The sequence below is a fragment of the Seriola lalandi genome, unplaced genomic scaffold (genome assembly GCF_002814215.2).
Source record: "Seriola lalandi dorsalis isolate HSWRI2012SDOR001 ecotype SW California unplaced genomic scaffold, Sedor1 jcf7180002054029, whole genome shotgun sequence".
NCBI lineage: Eukaryota > Metazoa > Chordata > Actinopteri > Carangiformes > Carangidae > Seriola > Seriola lalandi.
In genome coordinates, this window is record NW_019524582.1 from 92,397 (window position 1) to 106,195 (window position 13,799).

Sequence of the window (13,799 nt, forward strand, 5' to 3'; positions counted from 1 at the left end):
TCTCTCGTATTGTTAACAGTCTCTAAAAGCAAGGGGAAACCTTGTTTGTATCACATGCAGTACCTGAGGCTAAATGTAAATCCGTGAGTTAAAGTTATCCTGGCGAGAGCAATGCCTTTTTTCAGCTTCTTTGTTTCAGATAACTGGGAGCAATAAAGTTTTCATCTAATCTCTATCCATCTCCTCTCTCTTTTCCCCCTCCCACTCCCTGGTTTTGTCCTGTGTCATTGACAAAGAAATGCACTAACTCTCCCCAACAATTGTTCTCTACCTCCTGTGCTCTGTCTCGCTAAGAGCGTGTGACAGCAGTGAGACAGTTCACAAATGATGCTGGGATTGTTGTCGGTTATCAGACCTTCCACAGCGTATCCTATTGTACACAATACATACCACTAGAATACTAATGCTCGAGAGGACAAAGAAAAAACAAGAGGCAAGGAGGAGGAGGTGAAAGAAATGAAATGGGGAGAAATGCTGTAGGGCTGAAGGACTATTGAATTTACTGTTCAGTATCTTGAATTTGTGAACAAAAAAACATGATCTGATTCAGCGTTGAACTATCAATCCTTCCATTTAAACCCCTTACTGTATCCACACATTGAAGGGGCACATGTGCAAAAGCAACAATTCTCTCTCTCTCTCTCTCTATCTGACCTGAACATGCTTTAGGGAAAGCAGAATGGAGGACAGATGTAGTGTGCAATGAAAACAGCATGACTCTGCTAAAAGGCAAAAAGAATAGAAAATGGTAAACTTATTGCCAGTAGTCATATTAGAGGACCACTTTGTTGTTTAGATTATTTTCACAATTACAAAATATAACTAATACACCTTCCAACAATGTGACAAAGCAGTCCCTGGCTGTTATGAGAGGCAGTCATGGGGACAACAGTCACTGAAATATTAGACAAGAGAATATTCTAGTATGCAGTGATGGTGATATTTACACTGTCAAGTGCAGCAGATGATGATACCAGTCAAAAACCTGCATAAGGATCCTGAGGCATCTGATTGGTCCCAAACTCATTCTGCAGCATGACAACGACCCCAAACATACAGCCAGAATTATAAAGACAGACAGATCTCCAACGCACTCATGCCTGCCACATAAGGGCAAATCTGTTTGTTTTTGTTTGTTTGTTCAGAGTAACCTCACAGTAACGATAACAGCAAGACCTTGAGATGAACTACATCAAGCTGATAGTGTAGCGTGAATAACTATGAAAGAATCAAAGAGAATAAAAGAAAGACAGATGAAGGGGAAAGTTGATGGTAACATGTGTGACAGGCAAATATTGGCGCCTCTTCTTGCCTCTAACTTCAAATGAGTTATTACGTTTACAGTGGCAACACATAAAGTGGAATGACAGTGATGATACAAATTTTCTTCCAGAGACGAGTCAAGAAGTTTTGCATTCAAATACGCCACATCTGTGTGTTTACTCAACATTTAGATTAGCTTGATTCCCTTACTCTGATTACAATTTGATGTTGCTATTCAACTTTCCCTCTGCACTTATTCGACAGAAGAGGTGAATCCCACAGCTGCCTGTTTGGTTCCATTTACTTTACAAGAACATTCAGACCCCCAGTGTCTTGCTGTCACTACTCAGATATAAGCTAAAAACAAAAACAAACAAAAACAGCATGTAGGCACTAGCCTCCACTATGTTTACAGAGCAGGGAATACCTTGAGGCTGTATGTGTATAAAATGCACATTTTATACTGTGTATGCGCTTCCATAGTCAAGAAATTACTTCTATACTCAACACACCACCACTTGGACTGCCAGGCACTGACTTACATCCAGCTGCAGCAACAGTATCAGTGAACTCTGAGGTCCTAGTAACTACTCATTTGCTAGTAACTACTCATGCAGGCCTCTACTTCATTAAGTCCAGATACATAAGGGCCTCCATGTACAGCTAATGACATATTAGTGGCTGTCAGTGTTTGTGCTAGTGTACTGCATATCTCTGAGTAAATGAGCATTCAAAATGTATGAGGGTGTGTAACTGATCATGTATGCCATGTCTAGAGTAATGCATTTGATCAGCCAACCCACATCAATTTACAGAAAAACAGACTTTTTAAATATGTGTATTCATTTCTTCCTTAGTTAAAAGTGGAAATCTATTAAAAAGCCTGTCCAGTCCTTTAGAATGGAAAAAAAAAGTGCTGCCTTCCAATGAAACTCTGAAAACCAGGCGAGATGACTTACCTTGCACCTGCATTTGTATTCTGCACATAACCCATCACTGTTTTATCTGTGTGTGTGTCGGTGTGTATTACCTGGTGTATTTCCTGCCAGCCATTCTCATCCACACAGCCGACCTGTGCATGATCATGCAGCAGCAGCTCACAGCAGTAGGGGTCTCCTCCTACCATTGAGCTGTGGTAGAGTGGAGTCAACCCCCTACTGTCTTTATAGTCAGGTGATGCACCCAAGTCCAACAATGTCTGTTGGGAAAAGAAGGGGGTTAGGTGGGAATAATGCTAAAGGGTATTCATACAGTCCCATCTATTATCATGCATTATCATCACCATGCAATATGAAGGCCAAAGACACAGGTTCATGGGGCTGTATTATATAGCTGTTCTTAACACTTGGTAAATGGTGTGTCACGATCATTTAATCAGTGGTACTGAACAATTCAATCACACATCCACAGTTGTAGCGTTATGAGCATTCATGTACTGTAAGATAACCTCTCATAAACTTAATATACTAGCAGCAACAACAGCTTATGTATGTTACATGGCACAGTGACATTGAATATTTGGACAATGACTGAGAGGAAACAACCAATTTCAATTTCAACAGTTCAGGCTCAGCATGAAATCAATTATATGACTCATGTAAACCCTTTCATTTAGGTTACAAGCCTCCTCAAACCAGACACATGCAAGGCCATTCACTGAATATGCCAGCTCATTCAAAGAGGGCATATTAAGCCTCACATATTTAGTAATTGCTCAAGCACCCTCCGTGCTCAATTGCTCAAGCACCCTCTGCCAGAGATTGCCTGCCTGCAAACTCCCCTTTCCCACAGGGAAAGTTTGCAAGCAGCCAATTGGTGAAGCAAAAGAAATAAAAGAGATGAGTCGGATTTCTGCTATGATTGTGTGTGTGTGTTTTTACTCACTATAAGCGCTGTATGGTTCTTGCTGCGCACAGCCTTGTGTAGGGCAGTAATGCCATCTTTTGTTCTGAAGTCCAGATGTGCCCCTCCACTCTTCAGCACCTTGATGAGCTCTGCACATCCCTCCAGCTGTGCTGCCAGCGTTAAAGGACATTCTGTAAAATGCAAGGATGAGTAAGCAAACCGTATCAAAAATCTGAGTATTCCCACTGACGTTACTGTGCATTCCCCTAAGAAATGAACATCCCACAATTGAAGCTGTCAATATTTGACGACAAAATTACTGAGTTATAAAAACTGTGGGTTTACATTTGCAGTGACTCTGCATTTGGATAACTGCTTTGGCTGTCATGATTGTCACCCTCCGGTGCGCCTAAGTGGCTGCTTCCTGTTGGTGTTAAACCAACCTATTCTCATGTTCCCCTCGCTTCACAGATCCTCTGTCAGACTACAGGTCACCCAACAGGGAAATCTCCTTTATGGCTGGACAAACATTTGCATAAACATGAGGAGATTAGCAAAGAGAGTAATCCAGCTTTACCCATCATGCAGAGGGCTTATTTCAGACAATCCATACATGGTCATTTTGTGGTGAAGACAGACACAGAGAGAGAGAGAGAGAGAGAGAGAGAGACAGAGAGAGAGAGAGAGAGAGAGAGAGAGAAAGCACAAGAGAAAAGACAAATCAAGGTTGAAAAAAGATAATAAATTAACTAGAGTAGGGTAAGGATAGGATATTTCTTTGCATGGTCTTCCTCACCTCCCGTGTCTGGATCGTGGAAGTTGGGGTCCAGGCCTTTTTCCAAGAACCTTGAGACCTTTTCAATGTTTCTCTGCTGCACATACTCCATAAACTTCTTCAGGTTTGCCTAATAGACGGAGACAAGGGAAATGGGAGATGGGGGAGTAAGAGGAAGAGACAGCTGTGATTGGGTGATGTCAGACTCATGTGGATGGTGATGTTTAATAATGCAGTTCAGAGATGAAAGCTAAAGTGTCTGCTCTCTCCTTCTGTGTTTGAAGGTCTTATTTCTGTTCTGTCATGCCAAGCAAATGGACCATGTGCAGTAAATATATATATAAGCTATTATAGCATGGAGCAAAAAAGACAGGGAAAGGCTGTTAAGTAAAGGTGTAGTAAGGTGTGGAAAAAACAGTTTTTGCGCACCTCTTTCCACTGTCATCTACACTGACCTTTGTGGCCGCAACCAATCACTTTTGACGACTACTTTAACTGAAAGATGGATGATGTGTTTTTCTGAATTTCCAGAACTGTGCAATAACAAACCGGCCTTATATGCAGACCAGACAAAAAGAATATTTCACCAAGCGATGTCTAGCAGTATCAATGAGTAGATGCAGCTTTATTTACTAAGTTTGTTACAACACAGCTGGAATCTGTAGCAGTTTCCTGCAGCACATTAGCACTGTAGCTAAGGTGGCACTGTTTTGCACAATGCCACTGAGCTTTTGCGCCGATCAATGTAGAACACGCAGTGCAAGACCGTTGTTCCTCTATGTGTATGCTTTCACACTAAAATGAAGACCTCTCTTTTCCTGAGATGAGCGCCAAAAGAGAACCGGAGGCCATTGTCACATTATTGGTTCAAATATAATGGTTATAATATTGTGCTGTGCCTGAGAGCTAATATTGACACTTAAAACCATTTTCATAAAACAAGCACACATCTATACACACATACAAATCCACTTAATTTCCTCTGTGACTTATGATTAAAAATATTCATCACCTCTGCTGATAGGTATAAGCCTGTAGAGTATAGAGTGAAAAATGAAGCTATGAACAAGGTAACAGCACTAACATTTCATAACAGATAACAATAGCATGAAGAATCAGGGCAACAGTCCATCTTGGACTATATGAGACATAACATCATAGACCAGAATGTATCTAATTACTATGTACTGTACTTACAGAAGACAAAAAAAAAAATTAAAACAAATTTACTCCACTATAGTTTAATTTTGAACATAAAATCTCAATGAAAACATGGATGATGCTCTAAATGTATCTTGAGGATGTAATTACACAATATCTGCAGTATCCCAAATGAGCCCCACAGTGAACTTTCATTACTATTGCACTCTCAAGGTCTCAGTCATTACATAACATCCACATGTGCAAAAGCCTCCAAACACACATACGCATACACACATTGTAGTCTACACAGCTTGATTACTTTGCACAAGGTTCATGTATAACAAACTTAAACACATACATATAACCATGTACACTCACGTGCAGGAATGAAAACAGAATACAGCAGCTGCTTTGACACTCACCATATGCGACATCGTATACTGTATATCCCTCGTTCTGAAAAGTCACACTCTACAACACCTTTCGAAATTTCACATCACACACCCTCTTTCTCTTCAGACTAAGTCATCTGCAGCCAACTTGCCTCTACAAGCCTGCTTCTTGCTCACACACACCACGCTGACATGCTGCGAGGAGCTGCCGACCGCTACTCTCACCATCTCCAAGTCAGACTGAGTGAGAGAAATTCACTTTGGCTTTTTCCTTTTTTTCAGATGTTCCGTGAGGCAGTTGTTATGGTGATGGGATACAAAGACAGCCCTGGCAGCCAATGTACACATGAGTGGGAAGAGCACTGAGGTTGTGTTTTTTGAGTATGTCTGTGTGTTCGTGTGTGTACGTGTGTGTACGTGCGTGTGTGATTGTGTGTCCTGCGTAATGCCTAGGATAATGCCTTGAAGAGGCTTGGGGATGATTTGCCAATGATCAGCTGGATCTGATTTGTGTTTTATTGCCTGTTGAAGAGAAGGCTGATAAAAAGCCTTGTAATGATTTGTCTGCTTTGGTGAGGGTCTTAATAAAAATCTTTTTAAAAATGGATCTGTCATACATCACATCTGACAGTGAAAGCCCTGCACAGGACTGGTCAGCATCTGTAAACACAATCGGTTTGTTATTTTTGGAAGACCAATAATTTGCTGTAATATCTAAAGGGGCTAGTTGTAAGTTTTGCTATCACTACAGAGCCAGCGTTACCATTAAAAGCTATTTACTTACCAGAGGCTTACAAGAGGTCACGTCCTCTGAGCAGTGCTACTTCTACAGGGCAGACTGGGCGCTGCAGTGACTCGCTATCGCTAAGTAACAATTCAGCCTGGGTAGCTGGTTAGCATGCTAACTTTTTCAAGCAAAACAAGAGGGATGCTTTGCACCACTGGAGAGAATAAAAGAATGAATTCTGATACTGACCTCTAGACTGATAAGTAAACAGCTGATAATGTTAATGCTGGCCATGTAGTAATGGCAAAACTTACAAAAAGCTCCTTTAAAAAACTCATCAAAGGAGGATGTTATACAGATTTACATAAATCCAAAATAATAACACCAAAAAACAGTATTTTTCCTTTATTTCAAACCAATCTGCATTAATGTCACTTTTGATCTGTAACTTTATTAATTTTAAGTGAAAGCCAGAAATTGACTTGTGAAAGTGACTTTTTAATTATCTGCTTTCCAGAACTTAAGCATAGGCCCTACCTAAGTTTTAATGGACAGGCAAGACAATTTCATGCGCAAAACATTTCCAAAATTGCTTCAATTTTATCATGTCGCAACATAAAAAAAAAATCATACAAAATTTGAATCTCTGCATCTCTTTTATGTTCATCCTCCGGATACTGCAATTCTCTTTCTCCCTGACTTAATCAAAAACTCCCTGTCATGTTCCTAGCTTGAACAAAATATTGCAGAAAAGCCCTCAACTAGTACAGAGAGATGAGAGTGGATCATTTTATTTCAATCATCTGTGCACTGATTACCTATTACTTTTAGTAGCAACCACTTAATAGTAGATAGGTCTATCTCCCATTCATCTTGCAAGTTTGTGCATGAACATGCCTGGCAATGACTTGCGAGTGAGATAAAACTGTTCATAAAATTTTGCAAAACAAAAAGTAAAGCACAAATATAAAAAAATATTTAAATGGAGTGGAAAAAAATAGTAGTAATTCAGTCTGTTCACATTTAATTCATTCATTTGCCAAGTTTCGTTACTATTGTCCCTCATAGGCTATCATACTGCATATGAATAGTAGCCTGAATGTGGAGTTCTTTACATTGTTTCTAAAAAGAAAAATAACTTTATAAATCTTATAGTGACGTGTTATATAGCCTGAAGCAGAAAACTAAATTAAGGGCAACATCATGCACACAGCAGCTGGTGAAAACATTGCTCCTATACAAACCATTCTGTCACCAAAAATAAAACACCAAATACAGTAAAAACTACTCAACAACTGAGTGGATGATAAACTGGTTAGGGCCAAGAACAGGGTTAATCACAAATTCATGTTCCATAAAACCTTAATTTCCAATGGTGGGAAAGATCCCTAGGACGGACCAGTAATATAATCACCCATAGCATTTGTAAGCAAAATTTCATAAAATAACAAAATTATAACCATTATGACAAATAGCAAAGGTTGTGAAATTAGATCACTCACCCTCTGGAAAAACACAAACACAACTGTGTTTAGACTGTGGCATGTAGACTACACAGACTTTACAAGGTGAATAATGAGCAAAATGTCGTGCTCATGTCGGCTTCTCTGGCCCTTCCTGTAGGAAGTTATAACCCACTAATACAGAAATGCCAGTCAATCACACCCTTATAGCAAAGTGGTTGGGGAGCTGTTATTTAGCTCAATGTTGAGGGATTGGATGTGTACATGCACTACTGAAACCATATTGTAGGTAACTATTTCCAGATAACAGCACAATTATTGCTTAAGGAAGGTCAAATACGTGAGGCCACTAGTTTTGTGAAGTACAAATCAATGTTTTATTACCAGCCTTAAAGATCCGGCATGTACGGATGAGCCAAAACATTTTGACCACTTACAGATGAAGTGAATAATGCTGATTATCTTTTTGACAACGGGTTGGTCTAGTTCTGGAATATTATATATATATTATTATATACTAGACGATATGTGGACTGTCTGTTCTCATAGTTAATGCGTTGAGAAATGGGCACGTGTAAAGCCCTGAGCAACTTTGACAAGGGCAAAATCATTATGGTCAGATGACCAGGTTGGCACATCTCTGAAAATGCAAGACTCGTCGGGTGCTCCTGGTCAGCGCTGGTGCATACCTACCGACAGCATTCCAAGAAAGACAAAACACAAACCAGCGACAGGGTGTCAGGGATACGCTGGAACAAGTGTGATCTGTGGCAATTCAACATTGCAACTTACAGGACTTAAAGGATCTGCTGCTAAGATCTTGGTGCCAGATACCACAGGACACTTTCAGGGGTTTTGGCGGGTCCAGCAAGTCGGAGCTGAGCAGGTCAGAGCTTGACTGACCAACAGCATATTAGACAGTTTCAGTTTAAAATGACTTTAAACCTCCTCTTCATCAGACTATGCAATGCGTCACCCATGTACTGTATATATTTTTACATCTCTACAGTTTGATTACAGTTTTTCTTCTGTATTTTTTTTTTTTCTTTCAGTTTTCAGTTTTTTTTATTTGGACATCTGTTGCAGTTACCTCCATAGATAATGTGAATTCACTGGTAAATTACCATTTCACACACAAGCGCACACACAAATACACCATGTGTGTTTTCCTTATGACTCTACTGGGATCTACATCATAGTATCCACAGTCCTCTCCATGGAAGAAGGCCAAACCTCACAAAGAGACAGGGGAACCAATTATATAAAAATGACAGATGTGGTACTGTGTTGCTCAACCCAACGCATATAAACACTAATATGCACACACATGTGGGCACATAAATAGCTAGGTACCTATGCATGCTTATATACACATGTTGGCACACAGGGAGAAAAAGTGTGAAGGGCCTCTCTGACAGAGGCTCATCCCAGATAAAAGAAAGTAAAAAAAGATACAGTCTTCAAAGAAGCGATTGATGTAATTCTTCACAGATACAAAAAGCCCTCAGTCACATTTCCTGACTTACAGGACAGCTGCACAGTTCTGAAAGAAGCAGCACAGACCACCTGTTTTCCTTTAGAAGTAAAGATGTGCTCTTAGTCATACCATACTAATTTTGGCCAATGAAGAAGCAGACAGTTCCTATCTCTTTCAATAATGATTACCAACAAAGCAGGAAACTGTCAGGCAGCTGACAGTCGTCTGTCACTTGACCAACTGAAACAGTCGTCACAACATGTAGCTCATCTTTAAAGCCTCAGTCTTACAATACCCCACCTCAATTGCCCCTTGAATTTCATACTTTATTCCAAGCCATAAATGATTTGGTCTGGTGTGGTAAGTGATGTTCACACAGCCAAAACCGTTTACCAAAACTGCTGCAATGCGCACAAGCTTATGAGCAAGCTAGTCAGAAGTTTTACACAACTTTTACTCCATCACCGGCAACTGGTCAACAGTGTCATGTGTTTTCCCCTCTTATTTCTGATTACATCTTATTCCAAGTGACTCCTTTTCCCCTCTGCCATGATTTATCAGATTGAGGCTTAACTTGCTGAGGTAATGATGTTTGAGCAGAATGTATTCTTCTATCTTATAGCTATCTCACAGGATACAGGTTTTATCCTTAGGTTTTATTGAACAGACCACAAATGGAGTATCCAGATTTGCTCATTAGCACTGTTTGCCTTGTCCCCAAAAAGCTATTTACACGCACTACTGTCATGAGGAATGGGGTGACCCTGCTGTGCTGGATACGGAAAAAAAGAGAACGAAGACAAATAAGGAAAAAAAGAGAGAAAGAGAGAAAGAGAGAGAGAGAGAGAGAGAGAGAGAGAGAGAGGAAGGGGGAAATGAATGATAGTGTCTCATACCGGTGGGTGCAGCACAGCAAGAAACAGCAGCAATAATCAACTTGTAGAATCCATGGGAATTTACCAACTTGTTAAAACCAGGAACATAGCCTGCAGATTCAGTTTGATGCTCGGTACTAAGTTTCCTTGCCTGCTCTCCATATGATAAGAAATTACTCTTTAGCTACAGCATATGATACAAGTATGATTTTTGTTGCTGTGGATACTTCTCACAAACGGCAACAAAATGTTTCTTCTGTTAATAGGAATTTCCAGTAAAGTATCTGATAGAGACAGATTATTAATTAATGGTATCTTGATTGATATTAATGTTGATTTCACATTCATTCAACCTCTGACCCCCCCCCCCCCCCCCCCCCCCCCCCCCCCCGAGGGTGTGACTTCACCACAGTATAGTAGCTGATTAGCAGCCAGGGTTTAGAGAAGCTCCTATATTGGAGGGCAGCCTTATTATGCTTAAACCCACTGCATTAAAGATCTTAAAATTGCAGAGAGTTGTCATCAAAATTATATCTGAAGGACTTCAGACCCCTGACAAACTCAGCATTTTGCCCTTCCCCTACGCACTGTTTTCGAATATCTGGATATGTGTCCTGAATACCCTGTAGCACCTTGTACAAGATGATCAATCAGTAGCAGAAAATGAGTGGTAGAGCTTCTCCAGCTACCAGGACAAAGAGGATAAAGGCTCCTTATTTTAGTTCGGTACACTGAGGAGGCTCTCGTCTCCTGCAGCAGTAAAGGGGGATTATCTGCCACTACCTGATAAAAGCCTGGGTAGGAGGCCAGAAATTACAGAGACAACACGACTCCCCCTTCCTCCATTGCTGTCCTCCATGTCTCTTTTACTCACTGTCTGTTTTCTATGGCTATTCTCTCTTGGTCTTTCTCCTCCTTTTACCAAAGCTTCATGAAAGGAGGTGTGCACACTTAATGTCCTGTTCAATAGCTCATGTGCATCCATGTGTGATCCATACAGCAGCATGTATGTGTGTGACAGACACTTTCACTGCCCTATATTTACACTCATTACCACATGGCTATGTAGCCCCTGGTCCCTAATAGATGCCCTAGAGTACGGTGTGCCATGGATGAATAGTAATTACAATGCTCACCAAAATAATGCTTATTCGGGAGGATCATATACTGGCTTAATGTGAGCTGGCCCGTAAAATACACACATGCTCTGAAGCATCATAGCTGCTTAGGCAATAAACACAGTGAGCCAGAGCAGTGGGTCATGGGGATCCTCTGGGGACCATCAGACATCAGGATGATAAGAGCACAGCCTGAACAGTTGGGAAACAGCACAGGCCTCAAGCCGAAAGCAGAAGTAACGGTTTACTCCGTCAACACAGAGCCCTGCTGTCAGTGCCAGTAATATCACAGATTGTGTATCGTGACGACAAGCATATGGTTACGGTCAAAGATATTACCACATTCTCATCAAGGGCTATTGCCTATGCCTTCATGTGACATTCACCATTGTGTTTACAGTGTATAGTGAAAAGTAGCCATTTCACAGGGTAGTTTCAGATAGTTAGCAACAAATTTACTCCTGAAAATTGTCACTGATCTCACTGGGGCTACAACAACTGACTCACATGCAGTTATTTTGTGCTTTCAGCTCGTCAGGTATACCCTGTCAGCAACAAGCTGTCATATCCGTGTAGTGAAGCCTATTCAGATGCCAGGTGACTTGTCTATTCAGCCTGACTGACAGTGATGTGGAAAACAGCCGTGACACTGACTGATAGCCTGATAAACCAAACCCAACATTGTCACTGAGATTCACTGATGATCAAAACAGCTGAAACTGTTGTGGTTAATTTGATTAATTACTTGTAAGCTCTCGGTTAATAAATAAATAAGTAGGGATTTCAGTGAATATACTAAATAATATTCCACATTACAATAAATATGGAGGGGGCAAAGATTCAGACAGTGTTCATTATTACAATCCTGCCAAAAGCATTTTCATTATATGAAAGAGGTGGATTTACTTCAAACTGTGGCAACAACAATCAGTCGTACATTTAAAAAGACAACTGTCTCTTCTGGTATGTAGTCACATCAGCAAACACAAACACGCTTATCTGGCACAGAGTGTTCCTGATTCTCTGTCTGTCTGCGCTTTGTTGACAGTCACTCATATAAAGGCTGGAGTAAGAGCGGGCAGGCCTTGACCCCGTCTCCCAGATGCTTTGTACAGAGGCCATCCTGCTGCAGGGGCACTGCATTTTAATTAGACACACAAACCAAGAGACACAATTCCTGGCTACATTGTCATATCCCCCACTCACGTAACAACTGTGTTTGGTAATGTACTACTAAACAACAGCATTTGTCATATGAACTGTTTGGTTTTTTTTTACATTTGTGTGCTATATTTCCTTCGTGCTTTATCAAAAGTACATTTCTGTCAAATACATGTTTAAACACATTAGAATATTTGGCCTCAGTGGAGCATGCTGAGATGGAGACTAAAAGGTACAGGGTGAGACAGGAATGTATTCTACAATGCGGAATAAAAGGCAGATTCTATGGCAGACACCACAAATGTAAGCTTTGCTTTGCTAAGTAGTGCTAGGGTGAGTCATTAGTGGTGAAAAAGAATTAACATATAAGAAAGGATAAAATATTATAGATTTTGCAAGTAAGCCATATGCCCCTTTAACCAGATCTGCACCAAATATTGAATGGGTTCTTCCCTGGTCGATGGCCCATCCCTCCACAGTTTGGTGAAAATCAGATCCGTACTTTTTGCTGACAAATAAACAGACATGGGTGAAAACAAGAGCTCAACCATTTTAAATTGTCAGCTGATTTTATTGGCCGATATTGGCCTATCACAGATATATCGGTATCGGCGCATATATCCTCTGATATGTGCTGATATGAATACTTTTATTTAGATGCAATAATGCAGTGGAAATGTTCGGTTCAAGTCAAGTTATTTTATGTATATTTGATCCTTTGTTTTTAATTAAAGTTATATATATATATATATGTATATATATATATATATACACACATACATATTTGTTCTTATGTTTTTTATTATTATAGTTATTTTATTTAATTCCCAGTGAAATAAATATATATATATATATATAGGCTCCAAAAATCCAATATCAGTCAGGCTCTAGCAAAAACATAACCTTCTTAATCAAGGTCATGATAATAATAAGACTAAAATTAATAATTATAGCAGTGGATTTCTGCAGTCACAGATTTGGACTCTACATTGCCATAAAATGTCAAATATCACTAAGATTTGTAGGTATAAGCAGCTGTAACCGTTGCTGTCGAAAGTAAAATTTTAACTTTTATGACCAATGCAATGAATTGACTTGCTTGATTCTTCCCACAGTAACTTGGGACTTTCTCGAGACTTGGAGGTTAAGACCTGCTTGTGTCTTGGAAATGTGTGATTTACTCTCACATTGAAGTGCATACTAAGATGCACTTCAAGTCTTATGCAAAACCACAAAGCAAACAGTGAGAGTAAAGACCATATAGTGAAGCAGTCATTGGTTAACTGCATCTTCCTTTTGTAATCAAAACATTCTCCTCTTTTAAAATCTATTCTCATCAGAGGGAAAAACAGTCAAATGGCTTAGCTTGTTTTATTTGTCAGTTTACTCTATAATTCATGGATTTATTGCAGAGTATGAAGCATGTCCCCATTAAAAATGCAACACAATGATGTGGTGTGGCAGAAACACAAGAAAATGGGGACACGTGAGGGGAAGGAATAGAGGAGTATAGTGCAAAGACATGAACACAGAGAGAGAGAGAGAGAGAGAGGATAAGAA

At 40.0% G+C, this 13,799-nt stretch overlaps 1 protein-coding gene across 2 annotated transcripts in view; it reads right to left on the reverse strand.

The window, feature by feature from the left end:
- Positions 1 to 13,799, reverse strand: part of shank3a (SH3 and multiple ankyrin repeat domains 3a) — a 170,001-nt gene that overhangs the window by 83,047 nt on the left and 73,155 nt on the right. For both annotated transcript variants that reach the window (XM_087173063.1, XM_023402819.2), the window contains exons 5-7: positions 3,905 to 4,013; positions 3,148 to 3,299; positions 2,294 to 2,461 (exon numbers count right to left, since the gene is read on the reverse strand). In XM_087173063.1, the coding sequence (XP_087029189.1) occupies positions 2,294 to 2,461; positions 3,148 to 3,299; positions 3,905 to 4,013 (429 nt within the window). The remainder of the gene's footprint in view (positions 1 to 2,293; positions 2,462 to 3,147; positions 3,300 to 3,904; positions 4,014 to 13,799) is intronic.